Source organism: Barbus barbus (genome assembly GCF_936440315.1).
Source record: "Barbus barbus genome assembly, chromosome: 41".
In the NCBI taxonomy this organism is placed as follows: Eukaryota; Metazoa; Chordata; class Actinopteri; order Cypriniformes; family Cyprinidae; genus Barbus; species Barbus barbus.
Window position 1 is genome coordinate 8,086,399 of NC_136719.1, and position 18,637 is coordinate 8,105,035.

Sequence of the window (18,637 nt, forward strand, 5' to 3'; positions counted from 1 at the left end):
AACTAACTGCATTTAATATAAACAAACTAAATTTAGCATCAATAACACATTTTAATTTATTTGCAATTAACATGCAATTAACAGTCTGGAAATATTACATCTGGGCAAATCTGAAAACAACGATTCTATAATCATACAGTGTGGAAATATTGCTGTGATTAATGCTCATCTCATGGTTGTACAGAAAGTACAAAATACATTTGCAGAAAATGTGTGTATACATTGTTGTCAGAAAACAAAGTTGACTACTAAAACATTTGATTGCACTACTATTGCTTGCAAACTTCAACAAGTGCAGTGAACTAACAGTGGGCGTTCAGGTTCCTGAGATTAGAGGTCTGAACAAAGGATAAAGATGTGTTTATGAAATATTGCTATCATAAAAGCAATGCTAAAACACTGAAAATAATTAGTAGGCCTTGTGCCAAACTAATCAAACTAACTTCAGTGGTGACTAAACAGCACTTAAGGATCATTATAATAAACTGTGTATTTTAATCCAAACTATTAATTCCTGCACACCTGTTTTGGCTGCCTGCCATCCGAGAGAGAAGGGGCTTCGGATCTGAATGTTGTAAGCAAAGACAGGACTGTGGTTATCAGGGCCTGGACTCCAGGAGACAAAGGACGTTGTCTCTGTCACTTCATCAACTTTAATATCCAGCGGTGGGTCAGGGGGACCTGTGGAGCAATGATTATAGAGCTTACACATATTCTAATATATATTTTTTAAATTTGGTAGGTTTTAACCTAGTGGTTTTTACTTTTAAATTAAATCTTAGTGGGGTTTTGTCTTTGAAATCTTGTTTGGAAAATCATTACCTCGTACCACAACATCTGTTGCTATAGACGCACTGTCCACTTTAGTCTGTACGGCACATGTGTATCTTCCTGCGTGCCTTAGCTGAATGTTACGAATCATAATGTCACCAGCAGAAGTCTGTGAGCAAAAAATTTAATTATATTTACAGATTCATGTAAGATTTATGTAGTCTTATAGTCAGCTAGATTCTGATTTTCTGGTGTCAACAAATCAACAAACATGAACATCAGAAAGTAATGCTAAAAGAACGCACCCCACCGACTTTTTCAAAATATCCCCCATGGCTTCCAAAATTTATCAGCTGCTCGTTGAAAAACCAGGTGAATCTCACATCCAAGGAAGGGTCACGAGACACCTGGCATGGAATAACAACACTCTCTCCCACTGTAACATCCACCTGGGTGGCTTTAGAAGTGATGATAGTCGGCTCTGAAATAACAATGAGATGGTCAGCAGCTAATATATAAGTGCACAAGTCATCAGTAGCTTGGTGGATAAAACAAAAGTTGTATTTAAGTACATTATGACCAGGCTTAAGATGAGACATGTTTAAAATTAGTTAGCCTAGTACTTTTTCTTTTATATTCCTTTAAAACCAGGTCAATCTGAGGACATTTCTCATCTTTCTGACTGAATTTATGAGATTAAGATCAACTTTGTAATACTGGCTCTGTAGCTTTTTTAGTTCATGGTGTTGCCTTGGAGTTACAAAGTAAACTAAAAAAAAAAAAAAAATCTTTAAGCTCATTGATGCCAACCTGTAATTTGAGTCTTTTGAGCAGAACACTGTTAACACCTCCTTCTTTCGTCTTAGAAATATTGCACGTTTACGGCCCATGCTATCCTTTATGCTCCTGAAAAGCTGATTAACTCTTTTGTTTTCTCACATACTGACTACTGCAATGCTCTCTTTGTTGGAGTTTGTAAATCTTCCCTCGACAAACTACGATATCTGCAAGATTTGGTGGCTAGAATCCTATCCAGGGTTGGTGACCATATGACCTCTATTTTGAAGTCTTTGCACTGGCTCCCTGTCAGGTACTGTGTATTTCAAAATCCTTATGCTAACGTATTAGGTTTTGCATTATCTGGCTCCAAAGTATTTGGCTGAACTTCACACTCTTTATGCACAACTTGCATCTTGCGATGCTCTCAGAGTAGTCTTTTTATCCTGTGCTCAGAATTCTTTGGCTGACATTAGAGATGCACATTTGTTAGGTATTTTTAAATCTTGTCTTAAAAAAACCCATTTTATTTCAGAATTGGTTTTACTTGATTATCTGTTATATTTAGGTATTTAATAATTCTGCATTTTTAGTCCTAGTTGTTTTAGATTGTTTTACATTGTTGTGCTTGCTTTTGTTGTGAAATGCTGTGAGAAAGTACTTTTTAAAAGTGCTATAAAAGTCTCTAGCTTTCAATACCCCTTGATCATTATTGTTGTTTTGTTATTGTTGTGTTTTAAATTTATTTCTGAGTTTTTATTCTATTCTGTACAGCACTTTGGTTGTTTTTAAATGTGCTTTACAAATAAATATTGTATTGTACTGTACTGTACTGTTTTGTATGGATGTATTATTACTACTACTACTCCAACAACTACAATTGAGGCAAGAAGTGCAATGAGCAACACAATTCTACCACCACTAGATGTCCCTATGCTGTTACATTTTCGTTTGAAAGAAGTCTTGTACGTCTACAATTCTCAATTATTATCAATAAAAATTACCAATATTCTCAACCTTACAAAATATCAATACGTACATCAAATGAATGCACCTGTTATTAATATGATATTAATGTTAAACTACTTAAAGCACAATTTGTCTGATTGGGTGTTAAAACTCCATTAACATATCTATCTATCTATCTATCTATCTATCTATCTATCTATCTATCTATCTATCTATCTATCTATCTATCTATCTATCTATCTATCTATCTATCTATCTATCTATCTATCTATCTATCTATCTATCTATCTATCTATCTATCTATCTATTTTATGATTTGCCAAAGAAAAGGGTCAATATGACAAAAACATGCAACAGTGCATATTAATAAAACAGTCGGTTCAGCTTTAATTTATGGGATGAATCATTACTGATTAGTAATCTCTGGATTCCATTGTGCTGAATTATTCACGCTTTATCACGCACCTCTTGCAGATGTGTCTCTTTAATACGGAAAACACGTGAATTTTGCTGGAGCAATTTTATTTAAACTGTTTGCAAATTAACATGTCAAATGAACATGTATTCAGGATCCAGGCTTTCATGTGAAAATGAGAATGAGAGAAGAAACCAGAGAGTTTCTATAGAAACCAGCTTTAAAAACAAGAAGGACCACCAAACCGCCATTCTAATAAAGCACTGGTATTGTTCACGCCGCCTAGTAAAACGGGTGAAGAATTCACAGAGTTACAAAAAGGGCTGTTTTAGATGGATTTAAGCCCTAATGAAACACAGCACGGTTATTTCCACACATATCATGCATCTCTAATGCTCGCCAAATAAATCAATTCCCCATTAACCACAAGCACAGTTCATCTAGAGAGTGTGGAGATAAGGAGCTTGTGCTTTACTCTTACACTGGCACAGACTGTAGATCGATAGAAAATAGTTATTTTATCTTATGCAACACAATATGTTTTATACAGTGCACTAACATTCAAAAGTTTGGAATCAGAATACAGTAAAAACAGTAATATTGAGAAATATATCTACTAAATTTTCTTAGATATTTATTCCTGTGATGCAAAGCTGAATTTTCAGCATCATTACTCCAGTCTTCAGTTTCCTTCAGAAATTATTCTAATGTGCTGATTTGCTGCTCAACATTTCTTTGTCTTATCAATGTTGCTGCTTACTATTTTCGTGGAAATTGTGATATTTTATTTTAAAATTCTTTGATGGATAAAAATGTATATTTATTAGAAATATAAATGTTTTGTAACATTATAAATGTCTTAACTGTCACTTTTGATTAATTTAAATTAATTAAATTAATTGCGATTAATCCCATACAAAATAAACGTTTTTGTTTGGATAATATATATGTGTGTGTTCTGTGTGTTTTTATTATGCATATATAAATACACACACATATATTTTGAAAATATTTACATGCATTTCCATGTCTATATTCATATAATGTATATTATAAATAAATATTTTTAATATATAAACATAAAATATTTTTCTTAAATATATATATGCATGTGTGTGTATTTATATATATAGCCTACATAACAAATATACACAGCACACATACATTCATTATGTAAACAAAAACCTTTATTTTGGATGTGATTAATCGTAATTAATCGTTTGACAGCACTAATTTAAATCCATCCCCTGAATAAAAGTGGAAATGTCTTTAAAAAAATAATAATACTGACTCCAAACATTTGAACTATTCATTTATTATTTAACTATTTAACGTTTATTTAACATTTTATGAATATATTTCATATAAATGTATTTTTTTATAAATGGAAACATGTCATCATGTTACTTCTATGCATACATACAGAAATGTCCAAAAGTAATGCATGTACTAAATACTAAAATGTCCCAGCATACCTTTCACCACTAGTGTGCCTGAACTGCTTGCTACTCCAAACTGGTTTCTCGCCACACAAGTGTAAAGCCCTGCATCAAGTTTGGTGATGTTGGATATCCAGAGACTGCCATTATCCAGCACGGAGACTCTAGACAAAAAAAGTGACTTGATGAAAGCCATACAACCCCATTCATCCATATAAACATGCTTCAAAACCAGTTATTATATTACATTGAAGATCTATGAACTTTAGTCTGGCAACAGAGATCAATAGGCAATAGGACTTAAATAAAACTACATTAAGCAATTATAGATGACAGAAGATTCAGATTTATCAGATTATCATATTATAAAATAAATTGCAGTTAAAACCTGTGTTTTTATGTATATTTCACAATTGCATCTCAGATTATTGGGCATTTGCTGTCTCTTATATATATAGGAAATTAAACATTTAAAAGCCAAACGCATTACAATCTAGTATAAATTGATTTCATTAATGAAACCTGTCTCTGAACTCGTCCTTACTGTTAAACCAGCTCTGATATATTCACTTTCAACTGACGATAAAAGCTCTCTCTTTTAACGTTTTCTTAGTTTCTTCTGTAACTTACAATAATTAGCAAGACTTTCCAAAAATTAAACATTCAGTTATTATTTAATCACCTTCTTGTCATTCCAAACACAAAACAAAAGGTGAAAACACAAAAGGTGAATTTTTGGAGAATTTCCTGATCACTTTTCTTTGTATTGTAAAAGAAAATGGGGACTGGAACTGTCAAGCTCCAAAATGACAAAAAACACCATAAAATAATTATACAACTGAGAATTTGTGGGAGGAGTAGACAGATATTACCAGGGTTGCCAGCTTTGAGATTTTGATGACCGGGTGAATTAGGTTAGGCAACAATTCAAGGTTAATGCTGTATAAATTACACCTTTACTAAACTTTAGAAACAATTTTCAATTACATATGCTGTTTTAAGTATAAAGATTGCTTAAAATCACTAAATCACTCTTTATTAAGATTGCAATACAGTCACTGTTCCTATAAAATATACTTTCTTACATAAATTTGGTGTTCAACACAAAATATTGAATGAAAATCATAAAATTGTAGTGTAAATTATTGCGCTGGAATCAACATTCAGCTTCTGAGCTTTATACATTATTTCCTGTGATTGTGACTGCAGTGCAATTTTATATTAAAAAGTCTGTCTATGAGCACAATTTTATGCTTTATATAATAAAGCAGAATTTCTTTGGACTATATAAGACAGCAGATTGTGTCCAAACTAACACATTAAGCATAATAAAAACTACATTTCCATGTTCCACTACAAGTGCAGAAGAAAAAGAGAAAATTAGTTGTATGCTGCTTTTATTAATTATAGTGCAGAGGCCAAAGCAATGAAAAATGTTGAAGAGCAGAGCGCGGGATGTGCTTCATTTACACCGTGACCTTTCAGTATGCATTGGTCTTCATCACAGCACTGCTGAGGAGAAAAAATCTGCTCCCACCACGGCAAACAGCTTCTTTACTATAGACATGCCAATGTTTGCAAAAGTTCAGTAAGTGGCATTTTTAGAAATGTTGACATGAGAGCTTTCAGCAGGCATGTCATCCTCATGTCTTGTGGAATTATCATCGATGGTTTTACACTAGTTGAGGCCAGAATTACACTTGCATCGAGCGAATGATAGTAGGGAGAAAAAAACAGTCAAAATTAAAATCTAGCTGAAATCTGAAAATCTAGCTGTTTTATTATGTGTATTCTGTTTATTTATTACATAGTTTTTTTTTTTTTTTTTTTTACATCTGTTAGCGTACATGTGCCAGATTATTTCTAAAGGTGCAGACATGATATGTCATCAGCACGGTGCAAACTGAGCGAGAATGGAAGGCATTATTATTGTAATATTATGCTCTTTGTGTACTATAATGTTTTCTCACCGGTGAATGAGACATGAGGTAATCTGACATTGCAGCGCTGATGCTGGTTTGGATCTGGTCTGCCTGTTCAGGATCATGTGTTTTGGAGGAGGCGTGGCTTTGGAGAGTGATTTGCAGGGAGGGTGGGATGTTATGCTTTCAAAGCTAGCTTGCTATTGCTAGCCTCTACATTTAAAAAACATAAAACTATTTATCTGTGCCAGTGTTTCTAATATTTTGGCTAAGGCAGTGACACAAACTTGACATCTTTCTCTCTTTTGACCAATTTAATCAATCTCTCGATATTTTTTCCTCCTTTGGAAAGTCACAGAAATGCTATCATTGATTTTTTTATTTTTATTTTGCCATTGGAGCAATTGGAAAGCAAAGCTAATGTGTGTTGTATTACCCATTCACCCCTATAGAAGTTTACCTAACTATGGCTACTTTCACTTCTGAAAACCCTAGAAATGTGAAAAGGCTCAATACCAGCAAATACATCCTTGCGCAATAAATAGGAAATATTGGAACAAGACTATGACATAAAATAAAAGCAATCTATTTTTTTCCCTTTAAAATACAATGTCCAAAATTCAAAGGAAAAACTTCACAAAGGAAGGAAAACTGAGCTTTTTGGTAACACATTACATTAAGCTTCTATACGTTCTATCAATATTAGCAATATGCAATAGCTAACATGAAATAACAAAAAACAATTCCTTTATGAATTATGAATGAACATGAATTATCAACATTTATAAATTGCTGTTGATTATCACTCTACTGAATTTATTAGCCAATGTTAGCAACATGTTAGCAGCAACTTCACTAGGTCTTTAGCACATTTTCTTTTTAAATCAGTCAGCGGTATAATTATGCATGAATAACTTTATGCAACTTTTACTTATTTATGCACAAACATGGAAAAGCTGGAAACTGTAAAAGGCTACAATCATATTTGCATAGTGCAGTCAGCAGATTTCCAACAAGCACTACAAAAGCAAAATTGGACATAAAGGAATGAAAGCAACTTTTTCTCTTCCCACATGATAATTATAGAAGAAGCCTAAAAAGCTGTTCTTTGGTTTTCTCTCTCTCTTCTTCTTCTCTCTCACAATCACAGTCCCAGTAGTGCAGCAGAGTTTAATGAGAGACCCTGTCCCTCTCATACATCTCTAGATGGTGGGTGGATGTTAGTGTAGGTGGGCTGATGCCACCTATGATGTAACCTATATAATGTGGATGTTTTGCCACAACTACAGGGTTTCCAAACAAATGGAAAGAGAAAGCAGAGAGGTGCACAAACGATCTTCTTTATTTGACACTTAAATATACTTAAAAATATAATCATGCAAAACATACAATTCGTAAAAAAAAAAAAAAAAAGCACGAATCACGAAAGTAACACTGTTTTTTACATAACAATAGTATTCAGTGGCCACCTATAATGTTGCATCTTGACCTGACAACATCAATATCCCTTGGGATAAGTTAACATTTGGGAAGGAAATGAGAAAAAAAATAAAATAAAATGCAATACAAATAAAATCCTCAAAAATTCACACTTTCCCACAAACCAATAAAGCAAAATAAAATTTCCCTCCCTCAAAATAAATAACCAAAACCACACAACAAGCCAACAAAAGAAAACAGTGAACCCTCCCCGCAGATGATAACCCTTGCTGGTTATAAGGGAAATGTTTCGTACAACAAAACAAGACACAAAATTAAAGAAAACACACTTAAATCAACATACAACAAACAAAAAAAAACACACCATCGATTAATCTTAACACACAGCATACGAACACGCACTCCCACAAACACACGATTAGTTCACTGTAATGCGACTTGACCACACACACAGTCAAGTGCCCTTGAAGAAGACGAACTACTTCTCCGCAGCACATCGGCACAGTCCAACCACCACACAGCAGCAAGACAGCAACGGACAAGTTTCTATAAAATAATTACCCGATGGTCATTAGACACACGTCCACTAAAAATTTAAAATTACATCTTTAAATAGCAAACAACTTACAAAATACCATATGAGAACCTACCTGCGGCACAATTAACTGGCTCTCAATACAAGTGGTGAACGATCCACCAATCCTGCCAGAATCAAGCTAAAAAAAAGCCGGTCCACTGTTAGTCAACGCCACCTCTCAAAATAAAGTGGCAACATAAAGCAATACAATAACGTACCCTGAAATGCGTTGATGCGGTTGAACACCCTCAGGCCCACGCCCAGAGTTAGAGAAGAAATCCAACCTTATACAGGTTAATGTGCTTACTACAGACTCACTGCTTAACGCACATCAAGTAGTTTTTACAACAGGATCAACATGCCGCCAGTATACCATGCCAGAGGAAAACGGAAGTAAAGTAAAACCTCTGCGCTTTTTTAAAGGGCCCGTGAATTTAACTTCCGCCCCACTCCATCCACCCACACAGAATGGAAAACCCATTAAAGGGGATCACCCCATTACATTAGCACAAGGCTGATGGACAGTGATGGCTACTAATGATTTTCTTACAGTGGCTCCAGACTCAAAAGTTCAGTGGTACTCTCTCCATGGAGACACAGTGCCATATACTACTTAATTCCTCCATGGATGCATCTAAAGTATATGCTAATGAAATGTGATGCACTACCTTACATATGCTATAAATCCTATTCAAACACGAGTCCTTGATCTGGAGGCAGTAACAATGTCTGAGTGGAGGTTCAGAGCTGTTTTCAGGTTCTGCCCAATCAATGTTGTCACATGAGGCTTACAAACAGACCTGATATTGAATGAGCATGCTTAGATGCTTGCTGAATTTAGCTCTGGGTCAGTCAAGCTAGAAATTCTACTATGCAAAGAAAAATCCCAGTCAATTAGAATTTTTATGCATAATCCTTAAATCAAATGTGAGAGGATTTCTTTGAGGTTAATTTTCTTTCTTATTCTGTACTCAGTCATACTTAATTCTCTGATGGATGGTGTCCATGTCAAGGGAAGTGACCTTTAAGCCATTTTAACCATTCAGGGTGTGATGTGACATCGAATAATGAAGGAGGCTTTCTCAGAACTCTATATGTTGCTCTACTTAATATACTGTCGTTCAAAAGTTTGGAGTTGGTAAGTTTATTATATTGTTTTTGAAAAAAGACTTTTAATCTCACCAAGGCTTCATTTATTTGATCATAAACACAGTGAAAACAATATATAAAAATATTATTAAGCTCAGAAGCTGAATGTTGATTCCAGCACAATATTTTTAAATATTACTATAATTTAAATGGACTGTTTTCTATTTGAATATAGTTGAATGTAATGGCAAAGCTGAATTTTCAGCACAATTCCAATTACTTTTTATAGAATTTGTTGATTAATAGAAAGTTTAAAAGAACATTGTTTATTTGAAACTGATTTTTTTTTATTTATTCATTTTGATCAATTTCATCTTTGCTAAATAACAGTATTAATTTCTTTAAAAACAATCTTGACCCCAAACTTTTGAATTCTAGTGTTGATCTTTTGGTTATATATATATAAATTCATACATAAATGGCTGACAAAAGTATTTCTAAGAAAATTTTAAATAAAGATGAAATTTCTACAAGAATATTTTAAATATGAAGTGATGTTATACATTTAACATGTAGCCCTAAATGTAAAATTGCATAGCCTATTATTATATAATAATTTCTGTTCTAAACTTATGGTCTTTGTAGGGAGAGATCGCCATTATTTCATGTTATCTTGGTAACACTTTACTTAAAGCCTTTATTTTTAATGCATTATAACTATTCAAAATGTGCTCTGTAATACATTATATCTTGTAATAATTATAACCAAATTTAAAATGCATGTAACAATGTGACAAATGTAACAATGAATTGATAAATTTTATCATGTATTAACTACGGTTACAATAATTCATGAGACTGTTCAATTCATGATAAGGTGCATTACAAGCCATAATAATGCATCAAATATATATATACTATTTTATTTTTTTGTGATTTAATAATTTAGCATCAAAGACTAAAGAAGAAAGATGGCGGCGCGATCGATCGCAGCGGCTGCTCCGGGTCCCAAAGACGGTGCTTTTATGTCGTTTAATGTTGTCTGTTCGTCTCCAAATAGTGTCAGTTTACCGCTAACTCTTAAGGAAATCACCCCAGAATTCATCTATGATCGCCAAAGTCTTTTGGATATCAGCAACGCTTACGTACACCAACTCTCGCCGGCGGCTACTGAGAAGCTACGAGGCCTTTGTTTACTGCTGGAGCCGGACCTCGAGACCGCGGCCTCGCCTACTGACGCTACCCGCACAAGGCAGCGTCGCAAGCGGTGTGAGAGAGGACGGAAGCGCGGTAAGCGCGGAGGTATACGAGCTAGGCTAAGAGCTAACCCCTCAAGACCGGCTCTTCCAACACTCATGCTCTCAAACGTCCGCTCTCTGGAAAACAAACTGGACTTAATTCAACTCGGTCGATCTACACAGCATGAGGCAAGGGACTGTTGCGTGTTTGTTTTCACCGAAACATGGCTAAACGACAACATCCCGGACTCCGCCATTCAACTGCACGGGCTATCCCACTTCCGAGCGGACAGAGATTCATCACTGTCTGGTAAGACACGCGGAGGTGGCTTGTGTGTTTATATCAACAAAGACTGGTGTAACAATGCTGCGGTATTATCAAAACACTGTTCATCGCTGGTGGAGTTTATGGTTGTGAAGTGTCGACCGTTCTATCTGCCGCGGGAGTTCACGGCCATTGTTATCGTTGCGGTTTACATCCCCCCGTGTGCAAACGCTAAGGACGCGCTTCGTGAACTGTATAGCGCCATCAGTGAACAACAAACAAAAAACCCCGACGCCTTTTTCATCATAGCCGGTGACTTCAACCACGCAAACTTAAAGACAGTTTTGCCAAAGTTCTACCAACATGTGAACTTTGCAACAAGGGAAAACAACACACTGGACTTTGTTTACACAACAGTAAAGAACGCTTACAAGGCTGAACCCCGCCCCCACCTCGGGTACTCCGACCACATCACTGTTATGCTAATCCCAGCATATAGACCACTTCTCAAACTCACCAAACCAGTTGAAAAGCAGATCACAGTATGGCCAGACAATGCCACCTCAGCACTGCAGGACTGCTTCCAGGACACAGACTGGAATATGTTTAAAGAGGCAGCCACCTACAACAACCACACAGACCTGAATGAGTACACTGAAACTGTGACTGCTTACATCAAAAAGTGCACTGATGATGTGACAGTCACCAAGACCATCACCACACGTGCAAACCAGAAGCCATGGATGACAGCAGAGGTTCGTGGGCTGCTAAAGACCAGAGATGAAGCATTCAGATCAGGAGATAAAGCAGCCCTCAAAACAGCAAGAGCCAATCTGTCCTGTGGCATCAAAAAAGCAAAACGGTCATATGCCCAAAAAATCAACAACCACTTCACAGACAGCAGAGACACACGGAGCCTGTGGCAAGCCATTCAGACCATCACAGACTACAAGCCCCCGCCACAGGCCTGTGATGAGGACACATCCCTCCCCGATGCACTCAACCACTTTTATTCACGGTTTGAAATGCAGAACGACACACCTGCACAAAAACTGCCCACACCTCCCAACGACCGGGCGCTCTGTCTGTCTCCAGCCGACGTAAGGAAGACCCTATCTAGGATTAACCCACGCAAGGCTGCGGGTCCTGACAACATACCTGGCCGTGTTCTGAGAGACTGTGCTGCACAGCTGACAGATGTCCTAACAGATATCTTCAACACCTCGCTGAGCCAGGCAGTTGTCCCCACGTGTTTCAAATCCACAACAATCATACCGGTACCAAAGAAATCACCTGTGTCCTGTCTCAATGACTACCGTCCCATAGCACTGACTCCAATCATGATGAAGTGCTTTGAGAGGCTAGTCATGCATAACATCAAAACCAGCCTCCCCAACACACTCGACCCGCTCCAGTTTGCATACCGTCCAAACCGCTCTACGGACGATGCAATTTCCTCCACCCTCCACCTGGCTCTTACCCACCTAGAAAATAAAGACTCCTATGTTAGAATGCTGTTCATTGACTTCAGCTCGGCATTCAACACAATAATCCCACAACAGCTCATAAATAAGCTAAACCTGCTGGGCCTTAACAATTCCCTCTGTAACTGGATCCTGGACTTTCTAACTGGAAGACCTCAGTCAGTCCGTGTCGGCAACAACACCTCGAGCACTACAACACTGAGCACAGGTGCTCCACAAGGCTGTGTGCTCAGCCCGCTGCTCTTCACACTGCTGACCCACGACTGCACTGCCAAGTTCAGCTCCAACCACATCATCAAGTTTGCTGATGACACAACAGTGGTAGGTCTCATCAGCAACAACGATGAAACGCACTACAGAGAGGAAGTGGCACAGCTGGCTGAATGGTGTGGCACAAACAATCTGTCCCTCAATGTGGAGAAGACAAAGGAGGTTGTGATGGACTTCAGGAGAAACTCCATTGACCACCCCCCACTGACCATCGACAGCTCGACTGTGGAGAGAGTCAGCAGCACTAAATTCCTGGGGGTGCACATCACAGAGGATCTCACCTGGACCACCAACACCATGTCACTCTCCAAAAAGGCACAACAGCGCCTACACTTTCTCCGCCGGCTGAAAAGAGCAAGTCTCCCTCCACCCATCCTCACCACATTCTACAGAGGCACCATTGAGAGTGTGCTGACCAGCTGCATCACTGTCTGGTACGGGAACTGCAGTGCTGCTGATCGCAAGACCCTCCAGCGGACAGTGAACACAGCTGCAAAGATCATCGGTGCCCCTCTCCCCTCCATCCTGGACATCTTCCTTACACGATGCTCCAGCAAAACCAACAGCATCGTGAAGGACTCCACCCATCCCTCCCACAGTCTCTTCCAGCTCCTACCATCAGGAAGACGGTACCGGAGCATCAGAGCCCGCTCCGCCAGACTGCTCAACAGCTTTTTCCCCCAGGCTGTGAGAGCCCTGAACTCAAACCACCCCGCCCCCCTCTGAAACCCCATGCAAACCTCTACCTCCTGAACATGGACCACCCCCCACCCCAAACCTTACCACACCAAAGAAAAACTGCATGGAACTTTAATTATTTTTTTTTTTTTTTTTATTTTATTTATTTTTTTTAATTTATTTTATTCTTATTTTTCTTTACACTATGGACACTCTCCTCTATGTGCACTATGGACACTTTACACTATGGACACTCACACTCTACACTATGTGCACTATGGACACTTACACTTTACACTATGTGCACTATGGACACTTACACACACTGCTGCGTGTGCACAATCTCACAAAAAACTCAGCAATATATGTATGTTTACATGCTCATGCACTACAAATCATCCTGCACTGTTCCCCAACCAGCTGCTGACTCAAATGTCTCTCTTTGCACATGTACAGTATTTGTGAAGCATTCGTATAGTTTGTATTTTTTATCTTCTATTTTTTAGTTTGTATAGGGTAATATTTATGTGAAGCATTCGTATAGTTGTATTTTTTATCCTTTTTAGTTTGTATAGGGTAAATACTTATATATAGTATACTTATAGTTAAATCTGTTAGTAGTGTATAGGTTTATAGTGTTTTTTTACTTCATTGTTGTAATGTCTGTATTTATGTAGCACCGTGGTCCTGCGAGACACGACATTTCGTTCCACTGCATGTCCCCACATGTAGCGGAATGACAATAAAGCTCAACTTGACTTGACTTGACTTGACATTTAAACCAACTGACTAAAACTATATAAAAATCTAAATTAATGTGCAAGACAATACAAGAAAGGTTCAAATGAACTTTTACTCCACCACTTTTAATACTAATAACTGCAAATAGTTTATGAAACTACAGATTCAGTTATCAGTGGTTGGTTGATTGTTCAAGTGCTGTTGATGCTATTCTGTGACCTGAAAGAGGCTTTTTCTAGATCAAGTAAATGCAAATGCAGCGGCTGCTTTTGTTGAGACGTTTTGATGTGAATAATCAAGGCTTTGATCAGTAACAACCCTCTGCCTGACCTGGATCATATTGCTCTGTCTGTATCACTTTAATAAACAGGTTATTGGCAGACAAAGGGAAATGGGTTGGTAAAAATACCTGTGGCTCTCTCGCAGGGCCTCTTTGCCCTTCCTCCAGGAGATCATCCCGTGCGGAGACATGCGGGGCCTGCACTCAATCAAAACATCTCCACCCTGCCGAGCCAGTGTCTGCGCCTTTAGCACACTATTGGAGAAATCTGGTGCCACTGCTGATGTGAAGAGAAAAACAAGCATCTTACAAAACTGACAGAAAGATAGACTGACTGACTCCTGAAAGTATTTGGGAAGTCCTTGAAACATGTAAAATGTCATTGCATTAGATATTAGATAAGAAAAAGGACATTTCCATTTCACGTTTTCTACACAACAGACTTAGAATACAAAATGTGGAATAAATAATATAAATATAAATACATGATTACATTAAATCATTTCATAAAGTGTATTTATCAAAATTTTAATCTTGCTTTTTTTCCTCATTACAACATCAAGACAGCTGTATCACACTGACATTTTTGCTTTCATGCCTCCAATAATAATACATTTTAATTTAGAAATTTATTTATGTTCTTCATAGAAGACGTTTATGCAAGTAAATGATGTATGAATTGCATTTTATTATACATTGCCATTCAAAAGTTTGGGTTCAATTAGTTTAATTACTTAATTATTTTTTAAAGAAGTCTCTACTGCTCTCCAAGGCTGCATTTATTGGATAAAAAATACAGTAAAAACAGTAATATAGTGAACAATAATTACAATTTAAAATAACTGGTTTCTATGTGAATATATTTTAAGATGTAATTTATTCCTGTGATGGAAAACTAAATTATCAGCATCATTACTCCAGTCGTCAGTGCCACATGATCCTACAGAAATCATTGCTTATCAATGTTGAAAAGAGTTGTGCTGATTAACATTTTTACAGATTCTTTAATGAATAGAAAAAAAAGCAACAGTGTAAATGTCTGTACTGTCACTTTTGATCAATTTAATACATCCTTGCTGAATAAAAGTATTAATTTCTTTATACTGAGCCCAAACTTTTGAAGAGTAGTGATTAAAAGAACAAATTAAATTATTAATTTGAATAAATTAATAAATAGGACAAAAAACAATTGTGTCATGTCACAGACTCATTTTCTTCCACACAACCTGTCAACCTACATCTCTATCTGCTTCCCTCTTTGCTAAATCTCATCGTCATCTCACTTTCCAGAAGCATGCGAGGAGGATGTTTTTAATGCAATATCCTCACTTAAGAGCACACTCAAGAGCTCACGCTATCGGCACCACTAAGTCAAACCGAGTCAAGCCAGCCGGCACAAATCTAAAGGCTCTAAAGTGCGAAGACTGTCTACCTCACATCTCCCCCAGGCAGCAATTTCAGCATACTAGACTTTCCTGCCTGTTTGGCATCCATCTGCACTCGGTGCTGGCAGCATCAAAGCACCCATTGTGCTGACAAATGACAGGACTAGGGAACAGAGCATTTCTCTCATCTGCCTCATGATAAAAATGGCCTCGAACGTCAACTCCTTTAATCTTCAGTGCAGAGATGGGTTTGATCATTGATCCTGTCAAAAGGTATTCTGCTCCTCATAATAGCGGGTCAACTGTTTTTAAATGCAGTGTTAAAGAGTGTAGCAAGACTAATGAGTGCAAGCGTTTGCTGACAATGTGGTTGGAATGAGCTTATGAGGAAAACATAACCCAAGTACTGCTACACAGCACTGCTGCACCAAAATGAAACAAACTTTATATCATCTGGCCAAATGCATATTGGCTATATATTTCAGAATATGAGTGGCAATGTCTTTAGTAACTAGTGATTCCTTACCAATGACTTTGAGCTCAGCGTTGGCAAGCACTCTGCCGTGACGGTTCTCAGCGATACACTGGTACATCCCAGTATCTGACAGGGTCAGACTGCTGAAGGATAATGCCCCGTTTACCACCTGGATTCTGTCCTGGAAACATAACAATCCCACAATTCAACTTAAAACAGTTAAACTGACTTGTGTTACATATTGTATATATAGTGTTTCTATATAGGGAAAAACAACAACAAAAAACACTTTGCTATGTGTACTGCGTTAGGCTAACCGATTCTTGTCATAGCACTTGCATATTATTGCTCTTTGGTGGTTTTGATTGCTTCTATTGTCATCATTTGTTAAATTGCTTTGGATAAAAGCGTCTGATAAATGACTAAATATATACTGAAAGTTAACTTCAGTATTACTTTACATGTTAAATTCTACATACTGTAGAAAACACACTCCGAGAAATTATCAATATATGTAATGTAATGCAATCCTCTTTTCTATCCTTGTACACATATTCAAACATGAAATATGCAACTTGTTCAAGAAATAACATACAATTATACCCAAACTGTTTTGACAGCTTTGATCAGGAAAAACAAACTTTCTTCCAGTGGAAATGTCTATAAATAATGCAAATATATCCTTGCATTTTTTTCCGACACATTCATAGTCATTACTTTTGACAGGGCTTTGCAGCAAGCTATATGCATTAATTATCAAACATTATTATCATTTTGAACAGTGGGCACACGCATTTCATTTTTAAAAGAAGGTATGTTCATGGCAAAGACAGAAATGTCCAAAATGGTTTTTCAAGATGGTTAAATAAATAATTAAATAATAAAATTGGACAACAACAGTATCAAAAATTAACTTCTATAGCTTACATTCCACAAAACAAACAAACAAAAACAAAACTTTATTTTTGAGGCTGTTCAAGATTAAACCAATGCAACAAACAAACTAGGAAAAATAATGAAAAATGCACTAAAATGTATTTAACTTAAAAACTTACTAATTTAAAGATTTATTGTTCAACTAAATCAGAAAATGCAAAGAATATGTATAAATGCTTTGTAAAATGCATAGCATGGACTTCTGGCAAAACTACTGTGCGATAACGAAAACAAATCAAGTGGAAATTAATCATCCATACAAACCAATTTACTAGAATGAATCGTTCTTCTCAATGCTACTTGTTAGTTAATATTAGATATTTTATCTTAGATAAAATCGGCACAACAAAACTCTAAAAAATGAAAGGAATGGGACACCACCGTATACCGTATTCATGGAAAGTGGCTGCTATAAAATAATAAAATGACAGATGTGAAGGGAATAGAAAGGAGGATGAATCTAATCCCACAGTAGCAGTGGATTACTGTTGATGGGCAGTCTATATTTTTTTTTTATCCTGGCCAAACACTTACTCGTAAAGCCCTGTTATGCTGCCATTGCGCTCACTTGAGTGTGAAAAATTTGAATGGTGCATTCAGGTTGAATGAACTGAGATTTAAAAGGCTCAAATATCTGCACTCGCTCTCTGCATGCGGGCACTTCAGAGTCTGCTGGCATTAGCTTTATGCCACTTGAATTTCATTGTTCCAGTGCAGCTGGAAAATGGTGTAACTCTCTGGCCACGTGGTCTGCCTCGACATGGAGCATCACAATCTAATGATATTATAAACAGACCACTTCCTATGTGTGCTGTGTTGACAGGGGTAAACTAGAGAAGATCAGTACAGCCTCTAGCAGCAAAGACAAATGGTGGCATAAATCAGCTTTATGGGGGTAATTAATTAGGGGTGACATTCCACTGAAATCAGCACTTTCCCCCTCGACGGGAGAGCGCCGTTTGAGTGGGCTGTGCTGCACCAGACTGATTAAGTTGCCCACCTGAATAGACATCGCAAAGATTGCCCCAACATTATGGGTATTGGCTTGGCATGTGTGATATTGTTGCTGAGGTAAACATTTACACAAGCAGAGGATGATTTGGTGTAGTACCAGGGAAAAAATCTAAACAAAACGCAGGAGAACTGCAAACTTTCATAATTTAAAAGTACATAAAATAAATATAGATTATACAACTATTAGTTTTGGTGTACTCGTTTGATTGAATAAGAATGGCATTGCTGACACAGAACATTTCACTGTTTGTATCAGTTTGCTATATATAGTTTGACATCTATGGTTTGCAATATTGTGACGAATGACCACATCTAACCCCAGCCCTAAACCTACCCCTCACTCGTACATATTTTATAAGTTGGCTAACTTGTTCAAATTCGTACGACCTCACTCGAACAAGTTTGTATGTTTGTGGTGAGATAGCATGGAAACTGCAACAAAACAAAACAAAACAACTGAAACACAAAATAA

At 36.9% G+C, this 18,637-nt stretch overlaps 1 protein-coding gene across 1 annotated transcript in view; it reads right to left on the minus strand.

The window, feature by feature from the left end:
* The window catches only part of LOC306861052 (contactin-4-like), an 86,281-nt gene that overhangs the window by 11,807 nt on the left and 55,837 nt on the right, over positions 1-18,637 (minus strand). Inside the window, exons 10-15 of the mRNA XM_079403121.1 lie at positions 16,267-16,396; positions 14,485-14,635; positions 4,408-4,535; positions 1,077-1,252; positions 823-940; positions 523-681 (exon numbers count right to left, since the gene is read on the minus strand). Of these exons, the coding sequence (XP_079259247.1) occupies positions 523-681; positions 823-940; positions 1,077-1,252; positions 4,408-4,535; positions 14,485-14,635; positions 16,267-16,396 (862 nt within the window). The remainder of the gene's footprint in view (positions 1-522; positions 682-822; positions 941-1,076; positions 1,253-4,407; positions 4,536-14,484; positions 14,636-16,266; positions 16,397-18,637) is intronic.